This window comes from Doryrhamphus excisus, linkage group LG9 (genome assembly GCF_037039965.1).
Source record: "Doryrhamphus excisus strain RoL-2023G ecotype Guam linkage group LG9, RoL_Dexc_Guam_v1.1, whole genome shotgun sequence".
Lineage (NCBI taxonomy): Eukaryota > Metazoa > Chordata > Actinopteri > Syngnathiformes > Syngnathidae > Doryrhamphus > Doryrhamphus excisus.
Genome location: NC_136365.1, coordinates 19,877,747 through 19,897,666, shown reverse-complemented (window position 1 = coordinate 19,897,666; position 19,920 = coordinate 19,877,747). Strand labels below are relative to the sequence as shown.

At 35.9% G+C, this 19,920-nt stretch overlaps 1 protein-coding gene across 7 annotated transcripts in view; it reads left to right on the top strand.

Moving 5' to 3' along the window:
• The window catches only part of inpp4b (inositol polyphosphate-4-phosphatase type II B), a 144,101-nt gene extending 125,143 nt beyond the window's left edge, over positions 1–18,958 (top strand). For 4 of the 7 annotated variants that reach the window (XM_058082860.2, XM_058082845.2, XM_078793601.1 and 1 more), the window contains 9 exons: positions 173–317; positions 3,628–3,800; positions 4,170–4,293; positions 6,214–6,340; positions 6,643–6,783; positions 6,857–6,954; positions 9,084–9,196; positions 11,357–11,511; positions 16,750–17,726. In XM_058082860.2, coding sequence (XP_057938843.2) covers positions 173–317; positions 3,628–3,800; positions 4,170–4,293; positions 6,214–6,340; positions 6,643–6,783; positions 6,857–6,954; positions 9,084–9,196; positions 11,357–11,511; positions 16,750–16,924 — 1,251 coding nt within the window. In that variant the 3' untranslated portion in view covers positions 16,925–17,726. Of the gene's footprint in view, positions 1–172; positions 318–3,627; positions 3,801–4,169; positions 4,294–6,213; positions 6,341–6,642; positions 6,784–6,856; positions 6,955–9,083; positions 9,197–11,356; positions 11,512–16,749; positions 17,729–18,514 lie in introns of those variants that run through there. The other 3 variants (XM_058082851.2, XM_058082838.2, XR_009131712.2) reach the window with 3 other exon arrangements.
• Positions 18,959–19,920: the final 962 nt, after the last annotated feature.

The following is a 19,920-nucleotide window of genomic DNA, read 5'->3' as shown; positions in this document are numbered from 1 at the left end:
TGTCAGTCATGAGAAGTTGTAGCTAATGTTGTTTCATTGCAAAGTCTGATGTTTCTTTGCATAAAATACATTTTGAAGAAGCAAAATGACTACTTTTTGTCTTTTTGTCATCGTTATTAGTTTGTGTGAGTTCATGTTGCCAGCATCTGATGTCTGTCCCGGACACTTTCAGGACAGAGTTTGGGCCAGCGTGGCCAAATGTCTCAACTGTGTCATCGCCATGGTGGACAAGCTGGCCGAGGAAGACGACCGCAACGACAAGCAGGAGCGTGTCACAGAGCAACAGCTGGCTGACGTCATCACCTCACACAACCCCGGTAAGGAAATGTTTCCTTTCACTTCACATCACCAGATGATGCTTCTTAATCATGGTAGTGGTTTTATTTCATTTGAACATGCATCAGATTACAATTGAATGCATCACATAATCAGTTCACAGTTCCACATGTCCAAAAGGAGTAGGAAGAAGCAAAGCTTATTAAATCCTACCCCTCCATTTAGTACTTTTACAATCAGTAACTGTTACATTTGTTCACTTCCTGCTTTCCTAATATAATTTTATTTTATTATTTTTGTATTTAATTCAATAATATTTAAGTATTTATTATTTTTTGTTTTATTTTTTATTTATTTTTTTACTTACTTATTACTTATTTATTACTTATTCTTACATTTGTTCACTTCCTGCTTTCCTAATATAATTTAAGTTTTTTTTACTTTATTTTATTAATTTTGTTTTTTTTTAAGTTTTATTTATTCGTTTAATTTTATTTGTTTTGTCACGTACCAAAGTACAAGGTGATATGAGCATCCAATGACATAATGGGTACCACAGTAAGTCAATATAGTGATAATATAATATAGTGAAGCTTATTAAATCCTACCCCTCCATTTCGTACTTTTACAATCAGTAACTGTTACATTTGTTCACTTCCTGCTTTCCTAATGTAATTTTATTTTATTATTTTTGTATTTAATTCAATAATATTTAAGTATTTATTTTTTTGTTACTTATTACTTATTTATTACTTATTTTTACTTATTCTTACATTTGTACACTTCCTGCTTTCCTAATATAGTTAAAAGTTTTTTTTTTATGTTTTTTTTATTATTATTTTAGTCACGTACCGAAGTATGAGGTGATATGACCATACAGTGACATAATGGGTACCATAGTAACTGTCAATACAGTGATATATATAGCACATCATTACTGTTTTTTTGCAGTACATTTAGCGAGTGAAGATTGCTTTTATGAAGAATCATTGTTGTCATTAAAGCAGCACCTTTTTATAACAATATTTCAAAGAGTCCACCCACAAGGCGAATGCATCGACGCATTTCAAGGGAAATACTGATATTATTTTAAAGAATGAATCATTAAAAAAAAAAAAACTGCGTGCTTTGCTGTTCAAACTTCAAACTGGAGATGCTGTCAGAGAAGCTGAGAAGACAAGCGCCATATGTAGTTTGGCCATGCGGGCCTCCGAGCCTCTCTCTCGTGTCCGTGGAGACTTCCAGTGAGGCTCCATTCCACATCCTGCAGCTCAAGTCCACACTCGTGTGGAGTGTGTCACTGATGCCAGCTGGCAGGCTGCACAGCCTTGGACACTCCTCACATCAACAATGAGCTGTGTGTGTGTGTGTGTGTTTGTGTTGAAGTGAGCTGGCAGGTAAGACAGTATTCATCCCGTCTGTGCTGAGTTCAAACATTGATGCTCAAGCTCCGTGGAATAAGTGTAAGTGGAATAAGATGACACGCACTAGAATGAATGAAGGTTCCAGCAACTCTATTAAAATGAGGTTTGCAATGTTTATAGTTCACAGTCGACTGATGGAAGGATTTTGTTGGATTGTTTGTTTGATTTGTTTTGATTGTGATAAGACATAATTTCACAGTTTTTTATGTCATTGTACTAAAGAAGGCAGAACATGGGCGGAATGCCTGGTGGCTGGTGGCTGGTGAGCCAACGCTGCCCTCTGTTGGACAGAGTTGGAATAACCATAAACCAGTCCATCAAGTTATAAGGTGGTAAAGCAAGTCAAGCAATATAAAATCTGCCATGCAGGAAATTACATGATTTAACACATATTTTAAGAAATAAAATAATAATAATAAAATATATTGATTTTTTGCTAAGTTTTATATATTATTTTATTATAGTTATAATATATTTTTATATATTATTTTTTTAATATTTTTATAATAATGAATAACATATTTATCTTAAATAAAAAAAAATCTAAAATATCCAAAAACATAACAAAAAATTTTTTTTTAAATTATTACTATGCATATTATGCATTATCGATTTTCTGTCATAAAATGACACTTGCAGGCAGAACTTTGGTTGTGTTTGCATGCAATATAAAGTCTGCCAAGCAGGAAATTACATGATTTAACACATATTTTAAGAAATAAAATAATAATAATAAAATATATTGATTTTTTTGGTAAGTTTTATGTATTTTGTTATAGTTATAATATATTTTTCTATATTATTTTTTTAATATTTTATAATAATTAACATTTATTTTAAATAAATATAAAAAAAATTACTAAAATATCCAAAGACATAAAAAAAATTGTTTTAAAATTATTATTATGCATATTATGCATTATCGATTTTCTGTCATAACATGACACTTGCAGGGCGGAACTTTGGTTGTGTTTGCGTGCAATATAAAGTCTGCCAAGCGGGAAATGACATGATTTAACACATATTTTAAGACATTTTATATATTATTTTGTTATAGTTATAATATATTCTTATATATTATTTTTTTAATATTATTTGTACAATAACGAGTGACATATTTATTTTAAATAAGTATAAAAAAAATTACAAAAATATCCAAAGACATTTAAAAAATTGTTTTAAAATTATTATTATGCATATTATGCATTATCGATATTCTGTCATAATGACACTTGCAGGGCGGAACTTTGGTTGTGTTTGCGTGCAATATAAAGTCTGCAAAGCGGGAAATGACATGATTTAACACATATTTTAAGAAATAAAATAATAATAATAATAATAAAATATATTTATTTTTTGCAAAGTTTTATATATTATTTGGTTACAGTTATAATATATTTTTATATATTATTTTTGTAAATATTATTTTTATAATAATGAATAAAATTTATTTTAAATATAAAAAAATGACTAAAATATCCAAAGACATGAACAAAAATTTGTTTTAAAATTATTATTATGCTTATTATGCATTATCGTCATAAAATGACACTTGCAGGCGGAACTTTGGTTGTGTTTGCACCGCGCTTGAAAAGTGTCTAATAATTTTAAATTTTTTAAACATTTTTATTTTGTATTTTTTTTATTTAAAAAAACTCACATGGTGTCCTTTCCATCCAGGCAATTTCATGGTGCATTTAATGACCGGCCGTTAATGTGAATGATCTATTAGGCGCTCTGAAGCAGTCCATGCCAAGAGAATGACCTTGAACACGGCGACAGCGACTTCACGACCACGCCTGTTTGCCGCGCTCAATAAAAGAGACACTCACGTCTCGCAAACATAACATGTAACAATTAACGACAGGAAGCAGCACAAACATCATCATGACGGTTTATCACCTCCTTGTTTCCTTGTGGCGCACAGGTGACTGGCGGGAGCAGCTGTGCCCCCTGGTGGCCAGATTAAAGGAGTGCATAACAGAGGTGGTGGACAGGGCCAAGAGGGCGGTGACCTTTGTCCTCCTGCAGGAGGCGGCGTGCAGCATTCCGCAGGGCTTCCTTCTGCAGCAGAGGAGGGACGTCGTCTTCAGTCAGGCTGTAAGGAACCCGTCAAAATACATTTCATTAGAACTTGTACTTAGAATAGCAGACAATGGTTCTAAATGAAATATAATAATAATAATAACAATAAGTCGCTTTCCTCACATCAATACATCCATTCACTTAATTACGCTAACAAGCTAAATAGTCGACAAGAGGTGTGGTGGCTCACAGGGTTGACATCACGTCACGTGTCCAAGGTGCGGCTCAGGGGCCGTTTGTGGTCGTTGTCTGGTTGTTGTTGTTGGTCTGGTGCACATTGTAGAAATAAAGTTAGACCAAAATAATTAATTGAAAATCTAATCAAAATATATCCGGGTGTGTTATTTACTGTTTTTTGTGTGTTTTTGTGTGTTTGTTTACTAGCTGGCAGTGTTGGCGTGTGGTTTCGTCATGCGTCTTTACGCAGGAATGCGGGACAAAGGTTTTCTGCGGCAGCTCCACCTTGTCGGCCTAGTAGCCCAGTTCGAGAGCCTACTCAGCACTTACAGTGAGTCAGCTTGCATTCTTACGTTTGGCCTCTAGGAGTCATCAAAGTGCAAAGGTCTTATTTAGGTTTCAGTGTAGGGATTAAGGTTAGGGCTTCAGGTTAGAGTTAGGAATTAGAGTTTGAAGGCTGGGGTACTGGGTTGGGGTAGTTAGTGAAAAGGTTAGGAATTAGGGTAGGGGTTAATAGTTAGGGGAGCGGTGCGGATTAGGGGGTCGTGGAGGGTTTAAGAGTTAGGGATTAGAAGTATTGTTAGGGTTGGGTTTTGGAGTGGGGGTTCTTAGGGGGCAGGGTAGAGTTGAAATCCTAACCACTACCCCTAATTCCTAACCCTAATTCCTAACCCTTGCCCTAACTACCCCACCCCTAACAATACTTTGAACACCCCCATCTAACTCTTACCGTTAGGGTAAAGGTAGTTAACCATTAGATGCATAAGTGGGTCAAAAATGACATCATCATATTTTCATATATGTTATCATACCATTCACATTTTTAACTTACCTTTTATAAATTTTAAGTTTTTGTGTTACTACCCCAACCTCCCATAAGTGGGTCAAAAATGACCCGGTCAGGTTGTTTTCTTGAAATATATTCATAATGAAAATTTTTCATCATTTCATATTCCAGGTATTCCAAAAAAAACATGTTTTTGATATCATACCATTCACATTTTTAACTTACCTTTTATACATTTTAAGAAATTTTAGTTTTTGTGTTACTACCCCAACCTTCCATAAGTGGGTCAAAAATGACCCGGTCAGGTTGTTTTCTTGAAATATCTTTGTAATGAAAATTTTTCATTATTTCATATTCCAGGTATTCCTTAAAAAAAACATGTTTTTGCTATCATATCACATTTTTTAACTTACCTTTTATACATTTTAAGAAATTTTTGTTTTTGCGTTACTACCCCAACCTTCCATAAGTGGGTCAAAAATGACCCGGTCAGGTTGTTTTCTTGAAAAATCTTTGTAATTAAATTTTTCATCATTTCATATTCCAGGTATTCCAAAAAAAACATGTTTTTGCTATCATACCATTCACATTTTTAACTTACCTTTTATACATTTTTAAGAAATTTTAGCTTTTGTGTTACTACCCCAACCTTCCATAAGTGGGTCAAAAATGACCCGGTCAGGTTGTTTTCTTGAAATATATTCATAATGAAAATTTTTCATCATTTCATATTCCAGGTATTCCAAAAAAAACATGTTTTTGATATCATACCATTCACATTTTTAACTTACCTTTTATACATTTTTAAGAAATTTTAGCTTTTGTGTTACTACCCCAACCTTCCATAAGTGGGTCAAAAATGACCCGGTCAGGTTGTTTTCTTGAAATATATTCATAATGAAAATTTTTCATCATTTCATATTCCAGGTATTCCAAAAAAAACATGTTTTTGATATCATACCATTCACATTTTTAACTTACCTTTTATACATTTTAAGAAATTTTAGTTTTTGTGTTACTACCCCAACCTTCCATAAGTGGGTCAAAAATGACCCGGTCAGGTTGTTTTCTTGAAATATCTTTGTAATGAAAATTTTTCATAATTTCATATTCCAGGTATTCCTTAAAAAAAAACATGTTTTTGCTATCATATCACATTTTTTAACTTACCTTTTATACATTTTAAGAAATTTTTGTTTTTGCGTTACTACCCCAACCTTCCATAAGTGGGTCAAAAATGACCCGCATGCATTTTCTATGGAATCCATTATTGATTCATTGATTTCATTGATTCTAGTATGGATCATTTCTGACCCACTTATGGAAGAGTGTGGTGTCCACACTCACTGGGGTTTGGGTAAGCGGTCAGGTTTAGGCTTAATCCCATAATAAAGATCCAATCCAATGCCGACATGTTAGTTCTCATCATCCCTGGTTGACATTGCTATGGAAACCCATCCCAAGGTGAAGAGATCGGGATGCTGGAGGACATGGAGGTGGGAATCTCGGACCTCCAGAGAGTCGTCTTCAAGATTACCGAAGCCAAGACGGACCAGCTGGGTGACCTTCAGCCAGTCGTGCGAGGCAGACGGTGAGACTTGGATACAAAATATTAGAAACACCCCCAAGCGTAATCATAAAATGATCATACGGTGACCCAATTGACCAAGCATTGCACCCAATGTACATTTAGTTTTATTTATGGCCATTAGGGGGCCTCATAGTACTCACGGGGGAGTCTGGGTTCTGCCTTTGTGAACTTTCCACCTCCTGGCTTGTGAATAACGACTTCAGGGTTGCATCGGCCGCTTAAGTAGCTGCGTTGACGTCGTTCTCCCACCAGATGATTTTCCATCTGTCTTATCGTTGACCTTTCTTTTTTTTTTTATACAGGGACCACTTCACTGTGGAGGTCCCACTTCCGGGCCCGGCCTTCCAGAACCTGCCGGAGGAAATCAAGGAGGGAAAACACCTGAGAGTGTTTCCGGTGCTTTTTAACGTGGGCATCAACGAGCAGCAGACAATAGCGGAGAGGTAGCACACAACAAAAAAAACAAAACAAAAAACAGCCAATAAATAAAAATGAAATGTTTGATTTGTGCTGCAGGTTTGGTGATATTTCCCTTCAAGAGAGAATAAACCAGAAGAACTTTGAGATGCTGGAGTTTTATTACAAATCACTTAGTGAAAAGTTGCCACATGAATGTAAGTGGACTCTACAATCTTTGCTATTAGCCACCTAGCTTAGTGCAGCACGTGAATAACATAAGACCCGCCCACCACTTGAGTGACATGAGCGCTAGTTGCTGCCTTATGGATTTTTGCAGTTGATCCTTAAAAACAGCCAAGAGCGTCTGTCATAAAGAAGATCTTTGATTAGCGTTTTCACCGCAGATTCCCAAAAACAGCATAGGGGCTCTTTGATAGCATTTTAGCAGTAAGAACTGAAAAAATAGCACAGAACTCCTGTCATAGAGAGGATCTTTGACTTGTGTTATTTTGCACTTGGTGCTTTCGAACAGCAGAGAGCATCTGTTTTGTAGAAGATCTTTGATTAGCATTTTTGCAGCAGATTCCTAAAAACATCACGGTTTTTCGTCATATTGGGGATCTTTGGTTAGTATTTTTGTAAAAACATCAGAGCGCTCCTGTCCTTGAAAGGCTCTTTGATAACATTTTTGGGGATCTTTGGTTAGGATTTTTGTAAAAACAGCAAAGAGCTCCTGTCCTTGAAAGGATCTTTGATAACATTTTTGCAGTAGAGCCATAAAAACAGCAAAGAGCACGTGACATATAGAATATCTTTGATTAGCAGCAGATTCCTCATATAGGGGATCTTGGACTAGCATTTTTTTCTGGAGGTCTCTAAAAACAGCTGAGCACTCCTGTCTTAGGGCTAGCGTTTTTTCAGAAGGTCCTTAAAAACAGCAGAGAGCATCTGTCATATACGAGATCTTGGATTGCCATTTTTGCAACAGATTCCTAGAAACAGCGGTGCTCGTTCATAAACTAATGAACTGCTGTTTTTGGGAAGATCTTTGACTAGCGTTTTGGCAAAAGATTCTAAAAAACTGCAGTTATCTGTCATATAGGGGATGTTTTTGCAGTTGGTCTTGAAAAACATCAGAGCTGCTCCTGTTATAGGAAGGATCTTTAACTGGAATTTTTGCAGTAGGTCTTGAAAAACAAAATATCATGCCTACCTAATAGAGGATCTTAAACTAGCATTTTTTCCAGAGGGAAAAAAAGCACTGCTGTTTTTGGGAAGATCTTTGACTAGCGTTTTTGCAGAAGATTCTAAAAAAAAACAGCAGTTAGAAATATAGAAAGGATATAGGAAATAGATAGAAAGGATCTTTAACTGGCATTTTTGTAGGTCAGTAGGTCCTGAAAAACGGTGCAGAGCTCCTGTCCATAAAGAAGATCTTTGACCAGCTGTTTTGCCTCACAAGATCAGATTGCTTTTTTTCATATAGAAGATCTTTGATTTGTGTTTTTGCAGTCATTTTTTTTTCAGTATTTGGCCAGGATGTTTGCAGTAGGCCATTAAAAACAGAAGCGCACACCATTATATAGAGGATCTTTGACTAGCATGAGCTTGGGCTCAAATATATGGTATAGAACAGGGGTGGGCAAACTTTTTGACTCGCGGGCCGCATTGATATGACAAAATTTACGGGGGGGGGGGGGGGGGGGCAGACTATATATTTTACACGTAACAGTCCACCTGGTATTATTGTATCTGTAAAATTGTCATGCAATCTGCTATTATTATTTATTATTTTATATTTATATTTAAATATTTTAAAAATAATAAAATATTATAATAATTACAATAAAATTAAAATTATAATTATTATATTATTATGTAAAATATGCAAATATAACAATAATATTATATATAATTAATATAATAATTAGCATTAATATAATAATTATAATAATCATAATAGTTCTAATAATTATTATAATAATCTAATAATAATTATTATTATTATTATGTGCTTGTGTCCCTTTTTTCAGGAGCACTTTGTAAACAACAGACCATGTCAAAAAAACAAAATTGATAAAACCATGAAAAGGTTGGCTCAGGCCATGATGCCAGGTTGTATGTTGAGTTTAAATCAAATACTTTGGAAAGATTGGGCGGGCCGTATTCAAACACTTGGCGGGCCGGATGTGGCCCCCGGGCCTTAGTTTGCCTACCCCTGGTATAGAATCTGAGTTGAATAAAGTTTTCTTGCTGGTGTCAGCAATCTCCGGCTTAGGGAGTTACTGTATGTAAAGAGAAAGTGTGAAAGTCTGATTCATGTCTCACACGTTTTGTCTAACAGGTCTACCATGTTTCCAAACCCAGACTGACATAAAGGAACTACTTGAAACCCTGGGCCAGAATGTAGTCACTAAGCGGCGGAAGAATGTGGAGATTCTGTGGATCGCTGCGGCGGTGAGTCAACGAATCTCGCTTCCTGTTATAAATTCCACTGTGCCGTGTAAACACAAACGCCCTTTGTTGCATAAGTGGCCCATCTGCACGGACTGTGCAACACAGTCTATCGCTATCTCTTAAAAAGCCGCAGAAGTCAAGGAAACGCTCCAAAATCAAAGGCGTTCATGTCGATGACGGTAAAGCTGTCGTGCATGTGCAAAGGTTACTAGGTTAATACGGTTAGCACGGCCAAGCTAACCCTGTCAGCTCTGTCATAACGCTGTAATATTGTAAGTAAAAATAACATCACTTTGAAAGTTGAAGTATGAAAGCAAAAAATACTTTTTTTGTGTTGCAATATTATGAGAAATAAAACCAAAAATAAAGCTGTAATTGTTTATTATTATATCATATTATAAAAAAATAATAATGAAATAAATAATATAATCTCATATATATATATATTATATTATATTATATTATATTATATTATATTATATTATATTATATTATATTATATTATATTATATTATATTATATTATATTATATTATATTATATTATATTATATTATATTATATTATATTGTATTATTATAAAAAAATATTCTATCTAGAAAAAAGGTTGCAATTTTACAATAATGAACTTGTAATATTCAATATTAAATAATATTAAAGACAAAATATATTTATAAGTCGGAATATTATGAGAAATAAAACCAAAAATAACGCTGTAATTCTTTATTATTATATCATGTTGTAAAAAAAATAATGAAATAAATAATATAATCTCATATATATTATATTATATTATATTATATTATATTATATTATATTATATTATATTATATTATATTATATTATATTATATTATATTATATTATATTATATTATATTATATTGTATTATTATAAAAATTATTCTATCTAGAAAAAAGGTTGCAATTTTACAATAATGAACTTGTAATATTCAATATTAAATAATATTAAAGACAAAATATATTTATAAGTCGGAATATTATGAGAAATACAACCAAAAATAAAGCTGTAATTGTTTATTATTATATCATATTATTAAAAAAAACAATGAAATAAATAATATAATCTAATATATATTATATTATATTATATTATATTATATTATATTACATTACATTACATTACATTACATTACATTACATTACATTACATTACATTACATTATATTATTATAAAAATTATTCTATCTAGAAAAAAGGTTGCAATTTTACAATAATGAACTTGTAATATTCAATATTAAATAATATTAAAGACAAAATATATTTACAAGTCGGAATATTATGAGAAATACAACCAAAAATAAAGCTGTAATTGTAATTGTTTATTATTATATCATATAATTAAAAATAATAATCAAATAAATATTATATTATATTATATTATATTATATTATATTATATTATATTATATTATATTATATTATATTATATTATATTATATAGCTGTCATTTTACCATAGTAAAGTCAACATATTAAGAGAAAAAATATATTTTATCTAGAAAAAAGGTTGCAATTTTACAATAATTAACTTGTGATATTATGTAGCAGAGTTTCAATATTAAATAATATTAAAGACAAAATATATTTATAAGTCATAATATTATGAGAAGCTAAATCACTTGTGGAAAAAAATTATTATATCAGACGTATATTATAATTATATTATTATTATTATATAGTTATATTATAATAAGATATATATCACATCCTTGTCCAAATATTATGGCAATAAAGTTATAATATAATGAGATAAAAATTCACAAAGATTATTTAAGAAGAAAGTCCAATTATTTGGAAAATGTAAAAAAAAAATGGGTAAATAAGAGGAAAGAGTGGAAGTTGAGTTCGGCGTGGCGTGGCGTGGCGTGGCGTGGCGTGGCGGCGTTGTGGCTACGACCTCAGGATGCAGAGACGGGACACGAGTGCAGGTAAAAGTCACTTAAAGAACGAGAACCGCAACGCAGAAAAAGGCATCAAACAACAGAGAACATGCTAACCAGCACAAAAGTAGCAGCAGGTGTGAGCAAACAAGGAAAACTCAGAGGAACCAAACCGGAAGTTCAACAAAATAAAAAAAAAAAAGGGGAAGGCCTACATTTTTTTCAATATTGAACCAGTCTATTTTAATTTGCTCGTGTTCAGATTTGCCGAAGGCTGAACGGCATCAGGTTCACCAGCTGCAAAAGTGCCAAAGATCGAACGTCCATGTCGGTCACATTGGAGCAATGCGCCCTCCTGCGTGACGAACACCAGCTCAGCAAGGACTTCTTCGTCCGGGCTCTGGACTGCATGCGGAGGTAAGCTTAAAACTTAAAAAAATTATATTTAATAAGCATGAAAACATGCTTACAGGCAAACAGGCAATGGCAGTAGACTACTAAGAACCGTTGATGGTCTTCTTCCATAAAAGTGGGTCTCAAATAGCATGACAGAGCGTACTGTTGTCCCTCGTTATTTTGTGGTTCAAATATCACTCCCTCACGCTATCACTGTTTTAAAAAAAAGTTAATTAATTAATAAATGATTGTTGTTTTGTGGTTGACTATGGTCTATTATTAGTTAATATTCAAAACGGGCTGCACAGTGGACGAGTGGTTAGCGCACAGACCTCACAGCTAGGAGACCCGGGTTCAATTCCACCCTCGGCCATCTCTGTGTGGAGTTTGCATGACCTCCCCGTGCATGCGTGGGTTTTCTCCGGGTACTCCGGCTTCCTCCATTATTCCAAAAAAAACATGCTAGGTTAATTAGCGACTCCAAATTGTCCATAGGTATGAATGTGAGTGTGAATGGTTGTTTGGCTATATGTGCCCTGTGATTGGCTGACCACCAGTCCAGTATATACTATATAGTAATGTTCCATTGTGGAGACATGACATTAGATTATATATATTTATCACCTCACATTGCATGGAGAATGGCTGCTAAGTGACGCAAGCTTCTCCTCTTGTTTTGTGTGGAAGTGGTTAGTTTTTGGCTTTGTCCTTCTTCCCTACTCCAGTTGAAACACTTTTAAGTTTAGTCAAAGTAAATTGAAGAGGCTAACTGTTCGGCTTTGTAGCTTGCTATGCTAGCTTTAGCCGTCTTTTATCTCATAGCCTGTGCAATGTGATGTAAACAAAGAATAATTGGAGTGGTGTTCTATGCTGGAAATACAAAAATATACTGTTTATTAATATGGATTTCTATTTTGTGGATATACACTCATCACAGTCGGGCGGGTCTGGAACCAATACCACACATTGCCGCATAAAATATCCCCTTCAGAATAAAAGCACAATTAACACTTATCAGTTGAGTATCAGTGGTTAAGAGTATTAAAAAAAAATGATGGGTGCGTCCGTTATCAGCTGGAGATCTACTGTAATTCCATTTTCAAGAAGTATGACAGAGTACGACGTCCTGTTTTTTGCACGGTCAACGTACCCAACATGGACACAAATATCATTCACGTTAAAGGAAACCTTGCTATGCGCCGCGCCATTAACCGCCACTTTGACACATGCATGTTCCCATGAAGCCTTCTGTCTCCGCGGCAACCACCGGCATCCTCACAATAAATAAACTTTGGACTTGAAAAAAAAGGCAGGTGTTTGAGCAATGTTTCTGCGTTGGTAGTCAAGCTTTTCATGCGTTCCGCTAAAATCTTCCACCGAGGATACAAAGCAAACAAGGACACTGATTAGACCCGCTAGACTGGTTGGCTCAGAGCCGCTGCATCCAACGTCGATGGGGAATGTAATTGCTCTCCAATAAAAGTGAGGCGTTTTGCATGGTGTTTCAAAAAGGTCTGCGTGGGTCCCGCAGGAACCGCCCTAATCTGGCTCCACTCTCTGCTTCCACTCAGTCAACTCGTTTGCTCAAATTAATGAGATCTGCCTTCCTATTCAAAGTTGAGCATTTCTTGTGCCTGATGCCGCTTTTCCGTCACTCTTCATGACTATTTTAGACCCCCTTTTGTACCACTCTTCATGCCTTCCTGATGTAATCTGGCTGCCTCTTGTGCCCGATGTCACTTTTCTGCCACCCCCCCATGCATTCGCCATCAAATTTGGCCGCCTCTTGTGTCTGATGCCAGTTTTGTGCCACCTTCCATCCATTCCTTATCACAGTTTTGCACCACTCCCTGTTTCTTCATGTTCATTTTTGACTGCCTGATGTCAGTCTTCTGGCATCATTTTGGTCCTTTTTGTGCCTGATGCCATTTCGCGCCATCCTTCATGCACATTTTTGGCTGCCTCTTGTACCCGATGTTTTACTTATTTGCCCCGTTCCATGCCTTCATATGCATTTTTGATCACCTATCTTTTGACTTGAACTCATTTTACTAAAGTTGAGCATTTCTTGTGTCTGATGCCGCTTTTCCGTCACTCTTCATGACTGTTTTAGACCCCCTTTTGTACCACTCTTCATGCCTTCCTGATGTAATCTGGCTGCCTCTTGTGCCCGATGTTACTTTTCTGCCACCCCCCCATGCATTCGCCATCAAATTTGGGCGCCTCTTGTGTCTGATGCCAGTTTTGTGCCACCTTCCATCCATTCCTTATCACAGTTTTGCACCACTCCCTGTTTCTTCATGTTAATTTTTGACTGCCTGATGTCAGTCTTCTGGCATCATTTTGGTCCTTTTTGTGCCTGATGCCATTTCGCGCCATCCTTCATGCACATTTTTGGCTGCCTCTTGTACCCGATGTTTTACTTATTTGCCCCGTTCCATGCCTTCATATGCATTTTTGATCACCTATCTTTTGACTTGAACTCATTTTACTAAAGTTGAGCATTTCTTGTGTCTGATGCCGCTTTTCCGTCACTCTTCATGACTGTTTTAGACCCCCTTTTGTACCATTCTTCATGCCTTCCTGATGTAATCTGACTGGCTCTTGTGCCCGATGTTACTTTTCTGCCACCCCCCCCATGCATTCGCCATCAAATATGGTCGCCTCTTGTGTCTGATGCCAGTTTTGTGCCACCTTCCATCCATTCCTTATCACAGTTTTGCACGACTCCCTGTTTCTTCATGTTCATTTTTGACTGCCTGATGTCAGTCTTCTGGCATTATTTTGACCTTTTTTGTGCCTGATGCCATTTCGCGCCATCCTTCATGCACATTTTTGGCTGCCTCTTGTACCCAATGTTTTACTTATTTGCCCCATTCCATGCCTTCATATGCATTTTTGATCACCTATCTTTTAACTTGATCTCATTTTACTAAAGTTGAGCATTTCTTGTGCCTGATGCCGCTTTTCCGTCACTCTTCATGACAGTTTTAGACCCCCTTTTGTACCACTCTTCATGCCTTCCTGATGTAATCTGACTGGCTCTTGTGCCCGATGTCACTTTTCTGCCCCCCCCCCCAACCCCCCCCATGCATTCACCATCAAATTTGGCCGCCTCTTGTGTCTGATGCCAGTTTTGTGCCACCTTCCATCCATTCCTTATCACAGTTTTGCACGACTCCCTGTTTCTTCATGTTCATTTTTGACTGCCTGATGTCAGTCTTCTGGCATCATTTTGGTCCTTTTTGTGCCTGATGCCATTTCGCGCCATCCTTCATGCACATTTTTGGCTGCCTCTTGTACCCGATGTTTTACTTATTTGCCCCATTCCATGCCTTCATATGCATTTTTGATCACCTATCTTTTAACTTGATCTCATTTTACTAAAGTTGAGCATTTCTTGTGCCTGATGCCGCTTTTCCGTCACTCTTCATGACTGTTTTAGACCCCCTTTTGTACCACTCTTCATGCCTTCCTGGTGTAATCTGACTGGCTTTTGTGCTCGATGTTACTTTTCTGCCACCCCCCCATGCATTCGCCATCAAATTTGGCCGCCTCTTGTGTCTGATGCCAGTTTTGTGCCACCTTCCATCCATTCCTTATCACAGTTTTGCACCACTCCCCGTTTCTTTTTGTTCATTTCTTACTGCCTTTTGTGCCTGATGTCGGTCTTCTGGCATCATTTTGGTCCTTTTTGTGCCTGATGCCATTTCGCGCCACCCTTCATGCACATTTTTGGCTGCCTCTTGTACCCGATGTTTTACTTTTTTGCCCCATTCCATGCCTTCATATGCATTTTTGATCATTATCTTTTGACTTGATTTATTTTACTGCCACTCTTCATGCCTTCCTACTCAAAGATGAGCATTTCTTGTGCCTGATGCCGCTTTTCCGTCACTCGTTATGACTGTTTTAGACCCCCTTTTGTACCACTCTTCATGCCTTCCTGATGTAATCTGGCTGCCTCTTGTGCCCGATGTCACTTTTCTGCCACCCCCCCATGCATTCGCCATCAAATTTGGTCGCCTTCTGTGTCTGATGTCCATTTCGTGCCACCTTCCATGCATTCTTTATCACAGTTTTGCACCACTCCCTGTTTCTTCATGTTCATTTTTGACTGCCTGATGTCAGTCTTCTGGCATCATTTTGGTCCTTTTAGTGCCTGATGCCATTTCGCGCCATCTTTCATGCACATTTTTGGCTGCCTCTTGTACCCGATGTTTTACTTATTTGCCCCATTCTATGCCTTCATATGCACTTTTGATCACCTATCTTTTAACTTGAACTCATTTTACTAAAGTTGAGCATTTCTTGTGCCTGATGCCGCTTTTCCGTCACTCTTCATGACAGTTTTAGACCCCCTTTTGTACCACTCTTCATGCCTTCCTGATGTAATCTGACTGGCTCTTGTGCCCGATGTCACTTTTCTGCCACCCCCCCATGCATTCGCCATCAAATTTGGCCGCCTCTTGTGTCTGATGCCAGTTTTGTGCCACCTTCCATCCATTCCTTATCACAGTTTTGCACGACTCTCTGTTTCTTCATGTTAATTTTTGACTGCCTGATGTCAGTCTTCTAGCATCATTTTGGTCCTTTTTGTGCCTGATGCCATTTTGCGCCACCCTTCATGCATATTTTTGGCTGCCTCTTGTGTCTGATGCCAATTTCGTGCCACCTTCCATCCATTCCTTATCTCAGTTTTGCACCACTCCCTGTTTCTTCATGTTCATTTTTGACTGCCTGATGTCAGTCTTCTGGCATCATTTTGGTCCTTTTTGTGCCTGATGCCATTTTGCGCCACCCTTCATGCACAGTTTTGGCTGCCTCTTGTGTCTGATGCCAATTTCGTGCCACCTTCCATCCATTCCTTATTGCAGTTTTGTGCCACTCTGCATTTTCATGTTGATTTTTGACTATCTTTTGTGCCTATTGTCAGTCCTCTGGCACCATTTCTGCCTTTTCACAATTTTGGCGCTATTCTGTGCCTGATGCCACCCTTGTGCATGTTGGTTTTAGACTGCTTGTTGTGCCTGATGTCAGTCTTCTACCATCCTTCCTGCTTATACGCCCATTTTGGCCACCTTTTGCTGCCTCTTGTGCCCGGACTCCTCCTTCATGGACTTCTGGTACCAGGCGCTCTCTTTACCAGAAGTCCTCTATCGACTAACACCGCATTGTTTCGCTCTTTCTCTCTCTCTCTCTCTCTGTCTGTCCGCCGCGATGGGTGTCCCCCCTTCTACCCCCCCATACTTCCTCAAGTCGGCTGTCCCACGGAGACTTCGGTCGCTGGGAGGACCCCGAAGCTGGTGCGGCGACAGAGAACAAACCAACATCCCGTCACTTTTATCCCATCGCCCTGCTGCTCGTTAGCTCCCACCTACTGGTTGTTTGGCTCATTTTAAGTCTTGTTTTTCTGCTTGCAAAGTATCAATAAAAAAAAATGACCTCAATGACATCTTTACTCATTTTCTCTTTTCTGTCTGCGCTGATCGTTCTTTGATGGGAAAGAATGACAATCAATCCCGGCACTGTCACTGACGATCAAGTGGTCTTGTCAGATTTAACAATTTAATATGAATTATTGTCTGAATGAAGTGCGAATCCTTGTGAACTAACCATATTACAAGAAAACTACACTTTTGGTTTTTTTTCCCATCGTCAACAATTCTTATATAAAACATGAATGAACACACTTTTTGTGTGTGTTCTAAAGAGAGAAAAACAGTTAGCATGAGGGAGCTAACAATGCACATCGTAGTACACACCTATTTTAACTATTGAAATTTGAAGCTTTTATCCGCCTACTCAAAATAAAGCGGAAAAAGACGCCCCAGACCAGCTGGACCGGGCAAACAACCGCCCGTTGAGTAAGTCACCATGATTTGATATTAATTGTGATACAAAACACGGAATCATTTTATACAATAAAATGTTATTTTCATGGCTTTGTCATGCATCTGTATCAAAGATACGACAAAATAAATAAAGCCTTACATAACAAACTCTAAATGTGTCAACAATAAAGTCCTCATATTATGAAGAAAAAGTCAAAAAAATACTACTTCAAAAAAACATTTTTTACAAAAAAAATTTTAGTGTTAAGAGGAAAAAAATACCCACAGAAAAATTTAATTTAATTAAAATAAAATGAGAAAATCATTTGAAACCCCATCAGTGAATGGAGTGTTTTTAATGGTTGGCAACAAATAAAAATAACACTTAAATCACATACCATAGGGATTCCAGTGTATGTATTTGCTTTTTGGGGGGGGGGGGGCTGTTACATTCATTCAGTATTTACATTCTCAGTTGATACGCTTGTTTACATAAGGGTTTCCAATGGCGTCACTGCATTACTCCAGCAGAAATATAGACCTTTGTGTTAGATGCTAGATGGGTTCATATACAGGTCAGGTATGTAATTATTATTATTATTATTGTTGGGGTTTTTTAGTTTTTTTTTAATGCTTTATAGTCAAAATAGGTGTGCTCCGTTTTGTGCATTGTTAGCTCCCACCTGCTAGCTGTTTTTTTTTTCTGAGAACGCGCAGAAAAGGATTGTGGATGATGGAAAAAATTCCTCCAAAAATTGCTTTTTTTCCTTTAAAAGCCCAAAAAAATGAATTGCTACTAACAGAAGTTGTTGTTTTAAGATTTGGATTTTATTTATTTCTAATTTTCACCTCTTTATTTTTGCCCCTTTTTGTTTTTTTTTTAGTTGTATACTTTAGTATACTTAATTCAGGTATTGTATTTAACTTAACTCAATGTCATATCATTTTTTTTATTTTATTTTGTTTTTTAATACATTAAATTTTTTATAATTTTTGTAAAATACGTATAATTTAATATATTTAATCTCACTTTTTATTTTATTTTAATTAATTATTTCGGTGTACTTAACTAATTAAATTTTCAGGTTTTTTTTGTTCTACTCTAATTATGATTTGTTAAATGAATTCACTCACTATTTTCTTTTTTTTTGTTATTGTTATTTTTTAATTCGATTCTCCTCCCTCGTCAGAGAAGGATGTCGCATCGAGAACGTTGAAAAGAACATAGGTTGCAAGAAGTACGCCTTCAACATGTTGCAACTGATGGCCTTCCCAAAGTGCTACCGACCGCCCGAGGGTACTTACGGCAAAGTCGACACTTGATGAAATGCGCCAAACGTGACGGATGACGCTGTTTGTTTATTGTGACTGTCCGCCCGGTTACGTCACCACCAGCAGCAGCAGCATGGTCAGGAGGAGGCTGAAGGTACAGTGCAGACGTGCACCTCGTTAAAGTGCAGCTAAAAGTCAACACATCATTTCGTAATACTCCATAATACTGTATAACAAATAATCTTATTTATTTTTATACACACTGAACACAATGTTGCATCCTTTTTCCCCCGGACTTACTGTACAAAAATGTTGTCTTTTGTTGAAAATGTATCATTTTATACAATAAAATGTTATTTTCATGGCTTTGTCATACATCGTATCAGTATGGATTCATTAATTTGGGATTGTGTATTATTAATAATACAAAAAAATAAAGCCTTACATAACAAACTCTAAATGCATCAATAATAAAGTCCTCATATTATGAAGAAAAAGTAAAAAAATACTACTTCAAGAAAACATTTTTTACAAAAAATTTTTTTAGTGTTCAGAGGAAAAAAAAAATTTTATTTTATTAAAATAAAACGAGAAAATAATTTGAAACCCCATCAGTGAATCAAGTGTTTTTAATGGTTGGCAACAAATAAAAATACCACTTAAATCACATACCATAGGGATTCCAGTGTATGTATTTTTTTTTGGGGGGGGGGCTATTACATTCATTCAGTATTTACATTCTCAGTTCAGCTGTTAGCTTATTAATATATCAAATATGGACATTTTTTTTGCATTGATAGTTCCTGCTACATCATTTGCATGTATCTATACACACATTAGTACACACATTACATACAAAGTGGGTTATATTATAAACAAATATTTACATAGGGTGTATTTACATGCAGTTATGTGACAGGGTATTTTATACGCCACCATAATATCTGGAAATACCACCAAATCTAATGTAGACTTTTTTTGTGAGGGGAAAAAAAAAGGTCATTTGACTAGAATATGTAATTTCACAAACATAAAATAACACTTTTGGAGATAAACTTGGAAATAAAGTAAATCGAGCAATTTCTGAGAAAAAAAAATAATTATTGTATACGAGGAAAAAAATAATTTTACTAGAAAAAAGTAAAACTATAATGAGAAAAAAAGTTGTGACTTTACAAGAATAAAATTGGAATTTACAAAACAAAAGGTCGTAAATTTTGAGAAAAAATTTGAAATTTCCTGAAAATAGTGATGCTATTATATTATTATATTATGAGAAAAAAAAGTCATAATTTTACCATTATTTCCGGTTTATAAGCTGCTA